The 19634-nt window shown below is 39.0% G+C and overlaps 2 protein-coding genes across 2 annotated transcripts; one reads left to right on the forward strand and one right to left on the reverse strand.

The window, feature by feature from the left end:
• The first annotated feature begins 1031 nt into the window (after nt 1-1031).
• On the forward strand, nt 1032-10491 carry hltf (helicase-like transcription factor). The gene is made up of 24 exons (XM_059501921.1): nt 1032-1362; nt 1502-1656; nt 1997-2163; nt 2265-2398; nt 2472-2554; nt 2903-2974; nt 3082-3273; nt 3357-3431; nt 3855-3897; nt 4026-4130; nt 4599-4646; nt 4757-4852; nt 4936-5027; nt 5129-5272; nt 6247-6385; nt 6552-6687; nt 6771-6950; nt 7025-7137; nt 7304-7485; nt 7574-7693; nt 8517-8629; nt 8732-8912; nt 9050-9130; nt 10287-10491. Exons 1-24 carry the CDS (start codon nt 1287-1289, stop codon nt 10431-10433), a joined length of 2874 nt encoding a protein of 957 aa, XP_059357904.1. The 5' UTR covers nt 1032-1286; the 3' UTR covers nt 10434-10491.
• On the reverse strand, nt 10272-19354 carry gyg1a (glycogenin 1a). The gene is made up of 7 exons (XM_059501922.1): nt 19217-19354; nt 17507-17642; nt 17216-17390; nt 16970-17132; nt 13527-13653; nt 12653-12872; nt 10272-11490 (listed from the first exon to the last, which is right to left on the reverse strand). Exons 1-7 carry the CDS (start codon nt 19221-19223, stop codon nt 11323-11325), a joined length of 996 nt encoding a protein of 331 aa, XP_059357905.1. The 5' UTR covers nt 19224-19354; the 3' UTR covers nt 10272-11322.
• Nucleotides 19355-19634: the final 280 nt, after the last annotated feature.

Genomic DNA, 19634 nt, shown 5'->3' on the forward strand with positions numbered 1-19634 from the left:
CACCCAGAGCAGTAGGCTGCCATTTATGCTTGGGGGTTCGATGCCTTGCTCAAAGGCACCTAAGTCATGGTATTGCCGGCCCGAGATTCGAACCCACAGGGTAACCCTAGGGTTAGGAGTCAAACTCTCTAACCACTAGGCCACAACTTCCCCCCAACCAAGACACAAGAGGAATTGAATGATAGAAAGAAAGAAAATGATGTACAATTAAAACAATTTAATTTAAGCATTTAATAAGATCTGTAGCCCACTTCCAATTTAGAGATGATTCCGTACTGAATCTTTACTGATTTCAAATTCATTGATTTCTTCATTAAAAAGTGTTGTTTTTTTATGAACCTAAGACAAAAGTGGGTACTGCAACACCTCAGCACCCCAATACTTCCTGCACCCTTGACATTACACAAATCAAAATATTATACATAACCAACCAATAAAATAAAATGTTACACACATTTTTTAGAAAAAAAAATGTACGCTAAAAAAAATGCATGCTATTCAATATACATTGCACATAATGTAACACTGGCACCAGGCCTGAGTGGGGAATTATAAATCACACAAGAGGAGTCGTATTTTAGCAGAAACCAATGCTTTGAAGTAGAAAAAAAATGTTTGTAGTAAATTTGTTTACTACAAACACACAACCTTTCAATTCACAAGACTGGAGTTATGGATTTTTGGGTGTGACATTCCTTTAATTCGTATAATGTATAATGTTTGTTATGGATTATTATAATAATAACCCAATTATTATTATTTTTTTATGTGTGTGGTAAAGGGTAAAATTCTGGTCCACACTCCAACACGGTAGGTGGTGGTAATGCAACTTACTGTTGCCACCCGCCAAAAACTGAGGAAGAAGAAATAAGCCTTGGCCTGCATTGCAGTTTCAAAACACTCGCGCCATTTACAGACGTCACCGACACTTTGATGTAGTCTGTGAACTACAATAATCCCGTATGGCACTGTACTATTAATCGCTCAATTTGGATTTAGTTTTGCAGCACACTTTTATCGTGTATTCAGTCTATTTGGGAGGTGAGTGTGGCCTGCAGCTAAACAGTTTAATTTATCCGCCTTCGCTTGTTATGACCAGAGTTCACTATAGTTGAATTAAGCGTTTTACTGTTAACGCTTAAGTTACTGTTTATGTTACAGTTATTTGACAACTAACATAAGTAAAAGTCTTTACTCTGTTTTATTATACTTTCGAACGGGGTTTTGTTTTTCTGGTTAGGACAAAGTGGCACAGTGCAGTTCGTGTTTGTGGTTTAATCGCAGCCATGCAGTCATCAAACATCAATCCCCGCACCGCTGCTCCTCCTCACAGCCCCTCCACCAGCGCCTCGCCACGATACGGTAAAAACAACAGCTGTCAAATTCATTTGTGAAATTAATATTATTATTGACATTCCCTAATCAACTCTGTTACACACATTGTGTTGAATTGATGCCACCTCTAAAACGACTTCTAATTCCTGCTGTAATCCTTCACCAGCCTTCATAGATTTCTTGGATGTGGGCGGCACAATGACCATATCTCAAGAAATAGCGAATTTAACAGAGAATTCGGTTCAGGACCTGGCTGAGGAGAATGTTCAGATTGGATTAATTCAAGGCACAGTTGTTGGTCTGCGCTACTACACTGGAACGGTAGGAGTCACACACACACACACACAGATATATACAAAAAAAAACTGAACTGATTTTACTCATCAGAAGAAAATAAGCAGTTTCCACACAGCTACGTCTTGAAACAGTTTTGTTTAATGAAAATTGACATAATTTACAAGACTGCAGTATTGTGTATTGCAGATCAACATGTGCCCGCTTAATTCTTCTGTCGTACTTATCACCTGACAGGAACTGGTGATCTGCACACCTGTCCCACCACAGTATTGCCCTCTAGCAGTTAAAGTAAAACTGAATGAGTCTATCATTGATTTAATCTAATTTGATAACCAGAATATTGTTTGACCTTGACGTGTTGTAGGTCAATAGAGGAGAGATGGTGTCCTTGGTGAGGGAGCCGCAGAATCCCTATGACCGAAACGCAGTGATGGTGGCCAATGTGTATGGACGTCAGGTGGGGCACATCAAGAAAGAGCTGGCAGCCCCGATGGCCTACATCATGGACAACAATTTGGCCAGGGTGGAAGGGTACAGTAGTTTCTCAGTCTTTTCTACAGATATCTTAGGTGTGTTGTTTTTATTGCAAATTCATTGCAGCAGCTTACTTTTGTGTTTGATCTCCCTAATAGGGTTGTGCCCTATGGACAGACAAATAAATTTTCAATGCCCGTAAACCTCACCTTCTGGGGCAAAGAGGAGAACCGAGACGCTGTGCATAATCAGATGAGACACCATGGTTTTAAACTTGGCGCTGAGTTCAAAGGTTCACTCATTTGTTTATTTGCTGCTTAATGTTTTTTGGTGAACACATCAAAATTGATATTTTATTATCTTAGGGTACACAACACAAACATCTTTGAGTAGAAGTCTGCTTGGATTGTCTTCAAAAATGTCTGCCATTCCTTTGACTGAAGAAGAGGTAAATTTCATGATGTGCCCGATATTAGTTATAAGATGTCAAGATAAATTATCGTACTTTGTATGGTAAAATCTACATCAGAGGATGTCAGGAATTTTTTTTTTGTTTGTCTACCCTGGACCCGACATAATATTTTAAATAGTACTATCATATTTTCTTTTTCCTTGCTTAATTTTGTTTTATTGGATAACATAATTAGTTGCATTAAGGATTGTTTTTCCTTGCCATTTATGACCAAACGGAGCTGCAACACATGAGTTGAAAGCCACCAGTCTTTGTATATGAAGCTTTTTGCTTTAATTTTATTGAACTGACTAATAAAACTCAATTTTTGTTACATCAAATCAGCTGAAGAATGCCTTTGACAAGCTTTTTGATGATTTAATGGAGGATAAAACCAGAGAAATGGAGCCTGCAGAGGTCAGAGCACAGAAAGAACACACAGCTGTTTTTTTGTTTTGTTTTTTTACTATCAGTCTCATCCATCAGTCAGTTACAGATGTCTCTGTTAATGTGTGTCCCTACAGGCGGTGTACACTTCCCTGCTCCCACATCAAAAGCAGGCACTCTCGTGGATGACCTCTCGTGAGAACAGCAACGATCTGCCCCCATTCTGGGAGGAGAAGAGTGGCCTCTACTTTAACGTTCTCACTAACTTTGCTGTAAAGGAGAGGCCAGAGAAAGTGCTTGGTGGGATTTTGGCTGATGACATGGGGCTGGTGAGATGAATTTAGACAGGATGTTGTTCTTTGAGTACTCTTTAATCCCTACTAGTGCTCAGAACATTTCTTCTGTGTTTCAGGGCAAAACCCTCACCACCATTGCCTTGATAGTCTCAAATTTCCACAATGGGAAACCTCTGCCACTGGAACAAAGTGTAAGATCTAGAAATATTGTTTAAACAAATAAAGCATGAAATTGAAAATGACATGACATTCAGCCAAGTATGGTGACCCATATTCAGAATCCGTGCTCTGCATTTAACCCATCCAAAGTGCACACACACAGCAGTGAACACACACACACCGTGAACACACACCCGGAGCAGTGGGCAGCCATTTATGCTGCGGTCCCCGGGGAGCAGTTGGGGGTTCAGTGCCTTGCTCAAGGGCACCTCAGTCATGGTATTGCCGGACCGAGACTCGAACCCACAACCCTAGGGTTAGGAGTCAAACTCTCTAATCACTAGGCCACAACTTCCCCACAAGAATTCAAGTTTTGTAATAATGGATTATTAGGACCTTGAGTGTCCTGAAGCAAAAGTTTAATTATTAACATATCAAAAATATCTACTTTTCAGGAAGGATCATCTTCAACTTGCAAAATGAAATCGACCTCAAAAGGTAAAACATTTTAATCTATAAAACTATACAGTCCATTGTGAAGTAAAAACATGAAAATATATGTTTTATTTTATTTTAATGTTGTAGAACACTAACCCATACAATGGTTATATTATTAATTTGTGTAGACCATGAAGAATCTTATGAACCAGTAAGCTCGTCCCATTTAAAAAGACTGCATGCTGATGGTGTCTGTGCTGACACCACTGAGGAAGATGTACCTCTGAAGAAAGGTTGGATTCTATTTTGAGTCTTGATGCAATGTACACTACTGTCTGAAAGTTTGGGGTTGGCAAGATTTGTAAAATATTTTTAAAAGAAGTCTGTTACAAAAAAGCTGCATTCATTTAATCAAAATACAATACAAAGTAGTATTGTAAAAAAGTATTGCAATTTAAAATAAACTTACTATTTTCTTATGTATTGTATAATGTAATTAATTCTTCTGATAGAAAAGCTGAATTTTCAGCAGAAATCATTCTGTTGATTTGGTGCTTAAGAAACAGTTTTTATTATTATCTATGTTAAAACAGTTGCTTCTTAATTTTATTTATTAATAATGATCATTTTATTCCAGGATCCGTTTTTGAAAATTTAAAAAAAAAAAAAAAAAAAAACAGATTTCAAACTTTTATACAGTATTGTTGCGTTACATAAAAATGCTAAATCTGATGTTTCATGCTTTCTTGTGTTTCTTACAGCAAAAACCACAAAGAAAACTGTTAAAAAGCCTGCCAACACCAAGAAAGGTACCCTTACTTCCTGTCTTTTAATATCTCAGGTAAACTGAAAGGCAGACTTTCCTTAGTTTAAGATATACTTTCAGTCACAGCTAACATTCTCGTTCTCTCCTTCCCAGGAGTGGTTTTGCTGGATGATGTGGACTTTGCTGCTGCTCTGGAGTGCAGTTCCTCACAGGTTGTGCCTGCAAAAAAGAGTGCGAAGAAGGGTTCTGGTTGGTGTAACTTTGACCATTTCTTCAGTTTGTTCATTACCGCATGAAAGAGTTTGACAGGAATCCATCTCTGTGGGTTGCAGGCACTGGTAAAGTCTCATCTGGAGGCAGTGGGGGCTCAGGGGCCAGAGCCACTTTGATTGTGTGCCCTCTGTCTGTCCTTAGCAACTGGCTGGTGAGTGTATAAAACCTGCTCATAAAACACTTTCTTGAAGCATTTTACAAAAAAAAAAACTTAACACACACTGCTCTCGTTCATACTTTATATCCATCCAGGATCAGTTTGAGCAACATATCCGAGCTGATGTCACATTAAAGGTGTACCTGTACTATGGTGCAGAACGCAAACGATCTGTCAAACTTCTGTCCGAGCAAGATGTTGTTCTCACAACATACAATGTGCTTTCATCAGATTTTGGGGTGAGTGGATTTAAAACAGTCTTGTGCTGTTTTTGCTGCTACAAAATGTTTGTTATTACAAAATGCTGAGCTATGCTGGAGGCAACTCACCTATGGATCTTTTAAAATGATAAAAATATAATAAAATTCACCATAAAACCTTGGCAGTGTACTATCTGTAGCTTCTATCACTAAGACAATATGCTATTTCTACTTCGTTTAAATAGTATCTGATCTACACTTAGGGAAAAGGAAGAAGATTTGGATTGGAAAAAAGTTGGATTCGAGCTTGCATCAGTTGTGTTAAATGCCAAATCCTCTGTCTTTACTCTTCACAACACTGTCCCAGTTACTGGCTTCATTTCTTAAGTAATTTTTTGAAAAACTAGACGATGGTTGGTGGAGTTTGTGTAAATAGGTTTCTCCAAAAAGACTCATTGTAATGTCAATAGACACTTTGTTAAAGGGATACTCCACCCCAAAATGAAATTGTCATTAATCACTTAACCCTTGTCGTTCCAAACCCGTAAAAGCTTTGTTCGACTTTGGAAAACAATTTAAGATATTTTGGATGAAAACCGAGAGGCTTGTCACTGTCCCATTGACTTCCAAGTAAATTACACTGTCAAGGTCCAGAAAAGTATGAAAAGTATCGTCAGAATAGTTCAACCGTAACGTTATGAAGTGACGAGAATACTGTTTGTAAGTGAATAAAACAAAAATGACAACTTTATTCAACAATTCCTTTGTCAACAGTCTCCTCTATGTCTCTCCACATTAATCAAACTGCCTACGGACTTCTTTGTCTGCCCCGCCACAAGGATGCGCTGTTTCTACGTCTATTTATGCTTTGATTTGAAAGAAAACAGTGCATCCTTGTGGCGCAGCAGACACAGAATGACAAATGACGGCAAAATTTTAATTTTAGGGTTGTGTATCCCTTTAAAGCTTTGGCTAGATGGTGAAATAAAAAAAGCAACTTTAACCCACTGTAGAACAAAGCCAACAGTCCTCTGCACAAAGTGAACTGGCTGAGAGTAGTGCTGGACGAGGGTCACGTCGTCAGAAACCCTAACGCTCTTCAGAGCAAAGCTGTACTGGAGCTGCAGTCAGAGCGCAGGTGGATCCTGTCTGGTACGTTCACTAAAAAGCTCACTTGATTACTGTCACCGTCTCATTCCTGGATTATTTCTTCATTTCTGTGATGTTTTGCCTTTAAATACTTCCAAAAGGACGGATTATTTATCTGAAAACCCATAACGTTCATCTTGATGCCATTCATGTTCATTTTTACCTCCAGGAACCCCAATTCAGAATTCCCTGAAGGATCTCTACATGCTGCTGTCCTTCTTGAAGCTGAAGCCTTTCGATGTGAAAGAGTGGTGGAGCAGAATCATTCAGAGACCTGTGAACATGGGCGACAGAGTTGGACTCAAGTATGTTAACAACAGCTCTGTCCCAAATCACATCCTTTCAATGCATTCGATTTTTCAACCGTATACTGTAAATGTGTTTTCAGGAACTTGCAAGTGCTGGTAAAGGGCATCACATTGAGGCGCACTAAGAACAGTAAAGTGGCTGGGCGCATGCTGGTGCAATTACCTGAACGGAGAGTGTTTGTGCAGCATGTGACACTCTCTGAGGAAGAGAGGGAGGAGTATGAACAGGTCAGGAAGGAGGGCAGGAAGATCGTTGGCAGGTGGGCTCACTTTTGCTTACTTTGAAGAGCATCAGTATTACATAAAGGACAAAAAACAAACAATTTATTTACAGGTATTTCGAAGAGGGAACCATCATGACAAACTATGCTGATGTGCTGGCCATCCTGGTTCGTCTGAGGCAGTACTGCTGTCACCCCGGTCTTGTGGGCAAATACACAGGGGCAGGTGTAAATCAGAGATTAAGCAGTTGCTGATTAAATTAATATAATTCCATTACATGACCTAATGATTAAATACAGATACATTCTGTGCTTTAACCACTACGGCAGCAGCTCCTCAATCAGTTGTATTGTGTGTCTATGGGGAAACAAATGTTTTGGATGCGTGTTAGATGATCCTGGGACCCCTAGTGAGCTGCGGGAGTGTCTCATCAATAAGATCACATTGGTGCTGAACTCTGGCTCAGACGAGGAATGCGCCATCTGTCTAGACTCCCTTCGTCAGCCCGTCATCACCTACTGCGCTCATGTGTACTGCAGGCCCTGCATCTGTGAGGTCATCCAATCGGAGAAGGTCAGCATTGTTTCAGTATCTCAGAGTTTCCCTGAAGACTCCTGATATGCATTGACGTTTCTGGATATTATTTGTACCTGTCTCACAGGAGCATGCAAGATGTCCCCTGTGTCGTGCTTCGATCAAGACCAAAGAGCTGGTGGAGTATCCTGGAGAAGAAATGCAGGCTGGAGCAGCCACTGGGGAGAGCTGGCGATCAAGTTCCAAAGTAACTTCAACATTTACAGATATTAGGCATGTTTTTTTTCCACCATGTGACTGTTAGGGGTGGGTCATTCTGGGATCGGATAAAACTCGAAGACATTTATATTGCAGAAGATTTCTATTTAAAATAAATGTTGTTCTTTTGAACTGTTTATCAAAGAATCACAAAAAAAAAAACTATCACATTCTCCACAAAACTATTCATCAGAACAATTGTTTGCAACATTGATAAGAAATGTAGTACTTGAGAACCAAATCAGCATGATTTCTGAAATTGAATGAAAGTTACTTTTAAAAGTAATGCATGACAATATTGTGTTACTCCCAAAAAAGGTTACCAATTATGTTACTTTTTATGGAAAGTAATGCATTACGTTATTTTATTTTTTTAAATCTGGGCAGGGCTTGCTTGTTTGTTTTTAATATTAAAAAAAATACTTTAATGTAAAATTATTCTGTTACAAATGTAAAATCCCTTTCACAAAAAAGTGAAATGAATATGCTTAAGGAAATTTTTAATTCACTTCTGTACAGTAGAAGGCGCTGTTACTTATTTGAAAAAGTAACTCTGAAATGTCCTTATAAATTAAAAATTAATGCATTACTTCACTAGTTACTTACAAAAAGTAATCTTATTATATAACTTGTGTTTCTTGTAATGCATTACCCCCAACACTGGGGGAAGTGGTTTCAGCGCAATCCAAAAAAAAAAAAAAATGGATGAGATGGGTAAACACTGACACTTTTTTTTGTATCTTGAGGCTAAAGAGATTTTAGCTTTGGTCATTGAGTAGTTGCATTTCAGTAATTTTCTTTTCTTTATGCAGGTGGATGCTTTGATGAGCAACCTGTTGAGACTCCGCAATGAAGACCCCACTGTGAAGAGTCTTGTGGTTTCTCAGTTTACCAGGTTTATGGATCTTATAGAGGTTCCCTTGAGGTAGTTTTCATTACTGGGGCTACTATAAACTACAGACTGTGCTACATACTGAAAGAAGTAGCCATTAGTGGTCCAGTGTGCTGACACTGCTGCTGTCTGCAGGGAATATGGATTCTCTTTCACACGACTGGATGGCACTATGGCTCAGAAGACCAGAGCAAAGGCTATTCAGGATTTTCAAGACTCCTCTCCAGGAAGTCCCACCATCATGTTATTGTCACTTAAAGCTGGAGGGGTTGGGCTTAACCTGACCGCTGCTTCCCGCGTCTTCATGATGGATCCAGTGAGTTAAATTCTCCCAGTTTAGTGTCTGCCACTAGGTGGTGGTAATGTCATTGATTGTGTGTGTGCATTCACCTATAATAGGGAATGAATTGACTCTTTGTAATAGATTTTTTTTTTTGTCTACTCTTTGTTCAGGCCTGGAATCCTGCAGCAGAGGATCAGTGTGTTGACAGATGTCATAGACTGGGCCAGAGAAGAGATGTGGTGATCACTAAGGTACAGTATTTGATTTATACCATGGCAGGCGTGCAGAGGAATGATAGCGGCTGATCCCAGCGGCTATTGTTACACGCTTTGCGTTTTTCTCTTTGGTAAAAGACAGTGCCGACAAATGTAGCAGAACATTATATTAATGACTTCTTTATTAATTAATGACTAGAACTCTTAACATAACAGAGGACGCGAGATTGACTACAAATATAAAAAAATTTGGCAACAGATGAACACCAAACTAGAACAACAGAAAGTCTAGACTTTAAAAATTGTACAGTTGAGGAAAATTGTTACATCTTCAGAGAGTGTGATGTTTCTGGCACTGGTATACTGGACCCTCATGTTGTTCCAAATCTGTATGACTTCTGTGTTCATACAGGTTTGGAACAACATGTTGGTGAGTAATTGAATAAAATGTTCATATTCGGAGTGAATCTTACCCTTAGGAACTAGTTAAACAATTGTAGTAAAGGGACAGTTTAGTGGTGGTTTACTTCTGCTTTTGGTATCCATTAACTTTACTGTCAAAAGACATTTCTCAAAATGAACCAATAACCATTAATAACATCTGTGACACCTCAGGTGTAACTGTCATTAAACCAATAAGTGAATTAATTTCCTTAGTGTTTTCATCTAAAGTTGTAAGTTTAACGCGTGTGGAAAATGTTAATGTCAGATAAAAAAAGTTGAAAAGTTTTCATCCTGTGTTCAAACAAAATCATCACAAGATACTAATAGTTTTAATAAAATATTAGTACAAGGCACATTCACAACAGTCCTGTTGTAAATGTTATTGTTATAAAAACTCATTTTGTAGTATTTTGAAGCCCAACTAAAAGAACTTTTTCAAACTGTCACTTAGTTTTAGTTTATCATACAGAAATATTCAGTCACTTTATTTTGTCAAATTCTCGCTATTAACTATAACTTGCCAATATGTTAATAATAGGCATGCTAATAAGCAATAATTGTGAGGATTGGTTCATATCCTAAAGTGTTACCGAATATTCTCACAAAAGAGTGAAATTTACTTTGGCACGTTACAATTTTTAGACTGACAGCATCAAGTGAAGTACTGTATTGTTTGATTATAGTGGTTAGCCTTTCAAGAAAGGAAGTTTGCAATTGATGACTCTTTCCTCTCTGTGGCTGCATTTAGTTTATTGTGAAAGACTCAGTGGAGGAGAACATGGTGAAGATTCAGAAGAAGAAGCAGGAGCTTGTGGACAAAGCTTTTGGAGTGAAAAAGTCACAGGACCCAAAACAGACTCGGATGGAGGAGATCCGAGCGCTCCTGGAGATTTAAGAACTTTACTGCTGGCCGTTCATTTCAGATTTATTGCTTTATTAAATAGTTTTTTTTTGTTTTTTTTAACTCTTGTACACAATGTCAGTTTAATCTCAAATGGTTGTTCGGATTACTTTATAATAAACACCACGTGGTCTGTTTGTTCATGCAAGATTAAACCGGTTCTAACAACAGTAAATTAGGACTCTTATTACTAGTTCTTTATTTCAGATGTTGCAGGTGAGAGTAAAGTTACAGAGCGGTTACAAACTAGTTATGAACAGCTGCAGAAGGTGTAACCAGATGTAGAAAACCCCTGTGGCTTATCCCTGGTACAGCAGGCAAGAGCAGAGTGAGCTTGGTGCACACACTAAGAGTGGCTGATGTGTATCAGAGCCAGTATTAACAATGTAAGCGAGTTGGCAGCACAGTGTCTTGTAAACACAATATCATTGCTAAGGCGTTCATTAGATTAATATTGAATGTGGAATGGTGTACAGTATAGCTGATATTTACAAGGTTTGGTATAGTTTTGTTTGCTGTATGTTTCTCGATTAAATTCAAACATTTCTGATCTTCACAAACACACAAAAGGCAAATAAGTTGTAGGACCAGAACATTTACATTATGGTATTATAAATATAACCGTGGTGTTTAGTTTAGTGAGATCAGAAACGATGCCCAATTGGTTTGGTGTCACAACTCCTCTGGAAATGAGGCAAGTGACATATTGTGTCATTCTAATAACTTGCAATCACAGTGTGTAAGAGGTTGAGCTGCATAGATGATCTGGACTGGTATAAAAATTAGAGGATGTATTTAGTAATTTTTTTATTTTTTTTTGTGATTTCATGGTCTACAAGTACCCTAGTACAAAACTAGACCCGATGATCTGTTCCTACAAGACTCACTTTAGGAAGGAATCTAGCTTTTCCTCTATGTTCTCAAAAGAGTCCATTCCCATGTAGTCAGCTTGGCCCTGTTCCCACTTCTGTTTGCGCTCCTGAGACGACATCGGAGGTGGAGCAGGGTGATGGGATATGTGCATCTGAGCCACATCAACGTTGATATCACTCTAAGGGGGAAAAAGGATATTTTTACATGTATTTACATTATTTGTTTTAATAGTACAGTACATTAGTGTCAACTGATAGAAAGTCATTCCATGAGTCTAAAGAGACTTGTACCAAACTTATTTCAAACATTTGTCTCTCTGTAGGCATAATACACCATGTAACAAAACACGTTAGATATAAATTGATTCAGTTAAACTCAGTTTTATGAACTAGTTCCTATACTGCAGCAAGTGTTTTGTAAAATTATTTAGGTCCATATTTGAAGAGAGTTTTCAGTTGATTGATTATGCCTCTCAGCGGGCTTCCCAATCGGTGTGCATTTTTCCTGTCCCTTTACCCAAGTTGTATAAAATTATATAAATCCCACCCCAATTATAATCTAATCTAAAAATCTAGACTGCAGAAGGTAAAAGCATAGAGAGGCTGAAAACATCATGATTTGAAAACACCCCCCTTTTTGGGCATGTTCACTTGTTTCTCAGAAAGATAACTACTTGCATCACCTCACCTTCTCAAATTTGCCCAGGATACACGGCCCAAAAGCAGTTAAGTCACCTTGCCACTGGAGCCAAAACTAAACCATTAAAGCTGTAGTCTTAATTATCAAGTCTTAGTTAGAAGGGCTACTTTAAATCCCCAATTATAACTGTCCTAGTATTACATGGCACTACGGATCAAAGAAACTGATTTTCACTCAGCGAATCAGATAGTTTTAAAAGGAGTTAAAAACAGCCAATAATTCAGATATCAGATTACTTCATTATTTAAGTTAACTTAATTTAAAGAGTTCAGTGTTAGGCCCATTTAATACGCATTCTTGGTCTCAATCAAAAGGTACATTGTTCACCTAATTTCCATGGGAAATTTCAAGAGTTATTTCAAGAGAAATCAAATTTTGCACGAGAGAAAATTCCCCACACAAATGGTGTTGAAGTCATGCAGATTCGCTGCATTGACCAAAACAAAACTGCTTGGTTTGAGCACCAACTTAATACAATACAATTAATTCCCAAAGGATGAAAATGAATCTTTTTTTCTTATTACTGGTCCAATCTGAGTAATATTGATAAATTCTAACAGCAATAACAGAAAAAAAAACTGGCTAAATGATCATTTTGCCACTCTAGGCAGTAGAGCAGAACCAGTGAAACTGTTGCTTACCTCTGTGCATCCGGAATGGAAGGGCTGGTCACCATATTCCTCCTTCATGAGAGCCAATACTGAAGAAGAGAAAAGCTCCCACCATTGCAGCAAGAAGTTTGGAAGCATGTCCGATGCATCTTGTGACTGGCCCTTTAATGTTTTGCTTGTGGTGTCATAACTGTAATCCCACGGTTTGAGTTGGCCAAGGAAATGAACTACCTTGGCATCACGGCCGTATCTAAGAGAGAAAGGAATGATCAGACCGCTGCTGCCAAAATAAAGTTTCAGAAAATCCCAAACACTTGCCAACCGGAAGTGCTAAAAAGTGACCCGTCAACTATACTCTAGTCGTATACAACACACAGTTCAACACACTCTTTCAACATTGATAAAATCTGCATCCTATGAACGTCTCATTTTATTAAAGCAGAATTTAATCACTACTTAGAATTATTCAGGATATTTGTCAGTTTATGGCATACGGATTCAAATGGCACATAAATTAGAACTAATGGGAGCTTGACTAACCAGAGAACTGCGTGTTGCTCATGGAAAAAGATCATGTAACATACTATTCAAAATGACATTTAGTCTCTGTGTAAAGACCCTAAAATAGCTCCACTATTTTTGGAGGCCAGTATGTATTTGAAGGAAGTTGATGTGCAAGGGCAAGAACAGAAAGGATTTCTGGTGCTGGATTTCTCTCGTTACAATGTTGCAATGTGACTGGGCTTTCACTTGACCTTGGCAACATTCACACAAACTACAAATACATAAATGCAAGAAAATCTAACATTCATACAAAAACAAATAGAGATACCACTTCAAAGCAAGGAACACCAACTTCCAAAATGAAGTTGTTGTGAAATTTGGCATGTTAATTCTCACTCACTGCTTGAATGCTGGGAGATAGGTGTAGATGGCAATGCTGCTGAGGTTGTAAATAAAAGGAAGGTGTTTTGAAATGTCTGCCGTTGCCCAATCGCTGAAGAAGCTGTTGAGAACGCCCTGATCCCCACCTAAATGAAAACAAAACAAACTGAATGAGAAATAGCAGTCCTCGAGTCAAGATCATGTTTCTTGATATTCACTGTGATTTGAAAAATATTTATAGAAGGTTGTAATATTCCTTAAACAGATGAAGCAATGAGCAGTGAAGCAAACTGAGGCTTTGAAGAGGGGAGACACGCATGTAAGATTGCTTCAGGAGTCACTTTCTCAGCTGTTTGCTTAACTTTGCTTGCATTCTCTTTGTGAAAGCAAGGGTCAAAGAAAACTGACCTCAGTCTAGCTGACCTCAGATTATCAGCGAACATTGGAGTCATGTTACATATGAAAAGCACATGGTGTCCTATACATGACAAGACTGAGTTAAAGGGATAATTCAATCAAACATGAATATTGTGTCATCAATTATGCACTCCAAAATGTCATTCTAAGACTTTAAGCATTGAAATCTAAGATCTATTTGTAATGAAACTTGATCTTTATGTATCCATTTTAATCAGGCAGTTAAATTCCAAACCATTCTGACACATTATATGATGAACCGATTTCATTTAGGCTCAACACTGAAGCTGGAATTGCTTGTCAGTTCAGTGCTGAACCAGGTAAGGATCCGTCTCGGCATTTTAAGAGAAGCCAGACCAAAAGTGCACTAAACCGTGATAGAGCCTCTCCTCAGCAGAAAAAAAAACAAATTATCACAAGGCTAGGCTCAGCATGTTGTGTGGAGAGAGGAACTGGTCCAAAATTCATTTTCGTGATGAGCAGGTTTTGATTTATTTGGGTCAAATTGGGAACATTTTGTTTGGCATCAGACTGGGGAAAGACTGAAGCTCAAGTGCATAAAGTCATCAGTGAAAGGTGGAGAAGGAAGGGTCATGGTTTGGGGGGTTCTGCAGCATCAGTTTGGCCTCTTATACAGCTACATGGCAGAGTGTTCATCGGAACCTCCTGCAGAAACATGCAGTTCCTTCCCTGCAAGCTTCTCCAAATCAGCCTGTAATTTTCATTCCAAACAATTTTCCCATCACACTGCAAAATGGGAAGTTTTGAGTGGAAGAGTAGACTTGCACGATTCTGAACAAATTGAGAATCACTATTATTCAATGGTTCCATTAATTTGAATGAATTAGATGTTTTAAAATACTGGATATGCATTTGAAATCCATTTAATTCAACTTTTTTTATATTAAAATTATGAAAAAAAGTTAATCAGAATCAGTGTTTTTAAACAAATCTCTTGAATGAATGATTCAATGGTGAAACAATGCAATCTGGTCATACCATTTTATTTTGTTGTATTTGTCAAATCACACCTTAAAGCCCGGTCTGTGAAAAAATTGCCTGACATTAAACCGGTCCTCTGCGCTAAAAAGGTTGGGGACCGCTGCTGTACAGTCGTGGCCAAAAGTTTTGAGAATTACATAAATATTGGAAATTGGAAAAGTTGATGCTTAAGTTTTTATAATAGCAATTTGCATATACTCCAGAATGTTATGAAGAGTGATCAGATGAATTGCATAGTCCTTCTTTGCCATGAAAATTAACTTAATCCCAAAAAAATCTTTCCACTGCATTTCATTGCTGTCATTAAAGGACCTGCTGAGATCATTTCAGTAATCGTCTTGTTAACTCAGGTGAGAATGTTGACGAGAACAAGGCTGGAGATCATTATGTCAGGCTGATTGGGTTAGAATGGCAGACTTGACATGTTAAAAGGAGGGTGATGCTTGAAATCATTTCTTCCATTGTTAACCATGGTGACCTGCAAAGAAACGCGTGCAGCCATCATTGCGTTGCATAAAAATGGCTTCACAGGCAAGGATATTGTGACTACTAAGATTGCACCTAAATCAACAATTTATAGGATCATCAAGAACTTCAAGGAAAGAGGTTCAATTCTTGTAAAGAAGGCTTCAGGGCGTCCAAGAAAATCCAGCAAGCGCCAGGATCGTCTCCTAAAGAGGATTCAGCTGCTGGATCGGAGTGCCACCAGTGCAGAGCTTGCTCAGGAATGGCAGCAGGCAGGTGTGAGCGCATCTGCACGCACAGTGAGGCCAAGACTTCTGGAAGATGGCCTGGTGTCAAGAAGGGCAGCAAAGAAGCCACTACTCTCCCAAAAAAAACATCAGGGACAGATTGATCTTCTGTAGAAAGTATAGGGAATGGACTGCTGAGGACTGGGGCAAAGTCATATTCTCCGATGAAGCCCCTTTCCGATTGTTTGGGGCATCTGGAAAAAGGCTTGTCCGGAGAAGAAAAGGTGAGCGCTACCATCAGTCCTGTGTCATGCCAACAGTAAAGCATCCTGACACCATTCATGTGTGGGGTTGCTTCTCATCCAAGGGAGTGGGCTCACTCACAATTCTGCCCAAAAACACAGCCATGAATAAAGAATGGTACCAAAACACCCTCCAACAGCAACTTCCAACAATCCAACAACAGTTTGGTGAAGAACAATGCATTTTCCAGCACGATGGAGCACCGTGCCATAAGGCAAAAGTGATAACTAAGTGGCTCGGGGACCAGAATGTTGAAATTTTGGGTCCATGGTATGGAAACTCCCCAGATCTTAATCCCATTGAGAACTTGTGGTCAATCCTCAAGAGGCGGGTGGACAAACAAAAACCCACTAATTCTGACAAACTCAAAGAAGTGATTATGAAAGAATGGGTTGCTATCAGTCAGGATTTGGCCCAGAAGTTGATTGAGAGCATGCCCAGTCGAATTGCAGAGGTCCTGAAAAAGGGCCAACACTGCAAATACTGACTCTTTGCATAAATGTCATGTAATTGTCGATAAAAGCCTTTGAAACGTATGAAGTGCTTGTAATTATATTTCAGTACATCAAAGAAACAACTGAAACAAAGATCTAAAAGCAGTTTAGCAGCAAACGTTTTGAAAACTAGTATTTATGTAATTCTCAAAACTTTTGGCCACGACTGTACAGTACAAGCAAAGCAATTTCACAAGGGTCTAGCAGGAGCCTCTCATTTGAGAGGCTGTGTTTACTTCATCCCACACATAGCCCAGGAATAACTCTCAGGTGGCGTGGTGCACCAAAAAAAAAAAAAAATACACAGCCACCTTGTGTTCAGCTTACATGCCTGATAAAGAACTCACTCATGGCAATGTTGAATACTAGCAAGTTTACACAACTCTCTCACAACCCAGGGTTTAAATCTCTTATAGTTGGCTGAAGGACAGGAACCCTTTTTTATATGAATTCCAAAGTGTGTTTAAACTTACTTTCAAAACCATTATTCAATGCAGTTATGAAATGCCAAGCAGTTTACAGCTTCTCAAACAACACTAAAGAGCATCACTTGCCATCAAAGCTGCCACTCTCGGAGCAGGTGGTGAGAAGCTTCTCATAAGTCTCGTTGGAGGGACGGAAGACGAACACACCAGAGTTAAAGCAGTCAGGCCAGCCAGGATCTGGTGCGGCAGAGAGCTCCTCTCGATCAAATAACTCATCTATGTTAGACAAAACCTAGAGACAAGAGGGAAGACCAATGAAAACCTCTCAAAGACACCATAAAAACATCATGGATAACTTCATAAGACGGCACTCACTAGAGTATCTGCATCCATAAACACACATTTGGAGTATTCTGTAAGAGTCCAGCAGTGGAGTTTGGTGAAGGTGACGCCCAGGTCAGGTCTCTTCATCATGGCCAAGTGTGCAGCATCCCCACTGTCCAGCACATCCACCAGCCTGACGTCATCATAGACCTTACGAAGCACTGCTCTGTAATGTAGCACAAAGAGAGACTGATTGATCTATAGATCACACTTCTGCAGTGTGGACAAATACCCTGTACCCAGAACACAAAACATTGCTACAAAACACAGCAAGCACTCTACCTGGAGGGTTCAGAGACATGGGGGCCAATCAGGGCCACTAGTTTCCTCGATGTGTTGTGGTTCCTCAAGGACTTGCCAAGTACCATTGCTCCTTTGGCATAATTATCAGTTGTGGCAAGGGTGACAAAAGCCTGGTCTACATTATATAAAAAAAAATAAACACTTACTGTATACATTCTAATTTATGTAATATTTTGCATGTGCATTATGACAATTTCCCCATCTTATTTTTAAACCCAAGAGTGGGTGTAATTTTTTTTATTTTTTTGGAAGTGCCTGACACTAGACACATTCATATCGGCTGTACATAAAAAGTTATTATCCTGCTTGATGTTGCAAAATGGTGTTTGTCATTTATTGTCATCATAAAATCACAAGCATGCATGTTTATGTTGTTCAAATGTTTGTTGTTAAATGCACTTATTTTTTGTTTGATAATTCAGCTAAAGAATGAGTAGTACTCATTCACAAGAAATTCCTTGTATTAAAAATACAATAGATAGTTTAAATACTCATATGACTAGCCAAGCAGCTTTTCAAAAGGACTTCTGGTTAATATAACAGCACTGGGATTTGCATACTACTCCCAGACCATGCTACTGAGAAACCAGAAATCCCAGAGTGGAGACTAGCCGAATGATTACAGAACGTTTTAGGTGAAGTAGATGAACCACTGGCGCATACAGACCGGGTTTCCATCTGTGTGTTACTTGGCGACACCTATAATGAGGTTTCGGCATCTTGGAGAACTTTTTGTTGTTAAAGCAGAAATATACTCTATGTAATTTAACATAAAATGAGACAACATAGGAAAATAAATGCAATACAAAAATATGCATTATAATACAAAAACAGTGTGTGGGTGTGTGCACTTTGGATGGGTTAAATGCAGAGCACGAATTCTGAGTATGGGCAGAGACAGTTGGACTTTGGTATGGGTCACCATACTTGGCTGAATGTCAAGTCACTTTCACTTAAAACTGTTGTTTTTTTTGTTACACTAAACCTGTAAAATGGCCTGCATGACTCATTCATTTAACAATGATACACTAGCACATGTTGTAGGAACTGATTACAATCCATCCGTGCAAAAGAAAACGCTCTTTAAATACTGCATTGGCTGTGATAGACTGATACCATAGACCAGCAGTTCATAACCCTAGTCCTGGAGGCACACAAACACTAAACATTTTACACGTCTCCTTTCTCTGACACACCAATTTGAGGTCTTGGAGTCTCTACTAATGAGCGGATGACCTGAATCAGGTGTTTGATTAAGGAGACATGCAAAACGTGCAGCGTTGGGGTCCCTCCAGGGCCAGGTTTGGGAACCAATGCCATAGGCTGATATAACTCTGCACTGAACTCGAGCGAGATCGACGTGACAAAACTAACGGCTCTTCTCTTCCTGCATGACAGGCCAGTGAATGTAACCGTTAACACTGCGCACCAAACAACTGCGTAGGAGACGCGACTAGGCCCTTTACGCAATAGACCAAACGCCAAACGGTGTTTATCGTCAAATATTAAAAGGACAACACCGTCTAGACAACGCTGAAATTAAATTTCATCTCTGCTATCCAGCGAGATCTGCTACTTCCGAGGCAGCGCGTGCTGCAGGCTGTATTCATGCTACTAGCGCAAACACAACTGGCATTCGCTTCATTTTACAAGCACAGGCGATATGTGACCGTCTATAACGTTGCCTACCTGCCATGGCTCATGTAACAGCCAGACGGAACCGGATACAAGGCCTCCGTGAGAAACTCTGGAGAGAAGCAGTGCGTCGTCTGTCAGAGGATTTATACTAGTGACATGACTTTCATGGTCACGTGACCCCTGACAACAGACACGCCCCCTCACTTACCGCTATCTACTTTAGAAGATTTCAGTTAAAAACACTGGGAGACATTACAAATATGAGCTGAGATAGAGTCAACTAGTTATCCATACGTTTAAAAATGTAATTCAAAGTCATAAAAGTTTTCAGTTCATGTCCAAATGCATTTGGAAATTCCTCTTTTGTTTCATAGGAATATCAAGTGAATTATGTCATTTACTTTTTCATTTAATGCCATCTTGTAATAATAATAATAATAATAATAAAAATCATTGCATTACGTTGAAG

This window comes from Carassius carassius, chromosome 20 (assembly GCF_963082965.1).
Source record: "Carassius carassius chromosome 20, fCarCar2.1, whole genome shotgun sequence".
In the NCBI taxonomy this organism is placed as follows: Eukaryota; Metazoa; Chordata; class Actinopteri; order Cypriniformes; family Cyprinidae; genus Carassius; species Carassius carassius.

Coding starts and splice junctions, on each gene's coding strand:
- hltf (XM_059501921.1), top strand. CDS start 1,287: ATGCAGTCATCAAACATCAATCCCCGCACCGCTGCTCCTCCTCACAGC. Junction 3,274..3,356: donor TGGCTGATGACATGGGGCTG/GTGAGATGAATT, acceptor TCTGTGTTTCAG/GGCAAAACCCTCACCACCAT. Junction 7,486..7,573: donor AGGTCATCCAATCGGAGAAG/GTCAGCATTGTT, acceptor CCTGTCTCACAG/GAGCATGCAAGATGTCCCCT.
- gyg1a (XM_059501922.1), bottom strand. Junction 17,391..17,506: donor CATGTCTCTGAACCCTCCAG/GTAGAGTGCTTG, acceptor GCTACATTACAG/AGCAGTGCTTCGTAAGGTCT. Junction 12,873..13,526: donor TATCTCCCAGCATTCAAGCA/GTGAGTGAGAAT, acceptor TTTCTCTCTTAG/ATACGGCCGTGATGCCAAGG.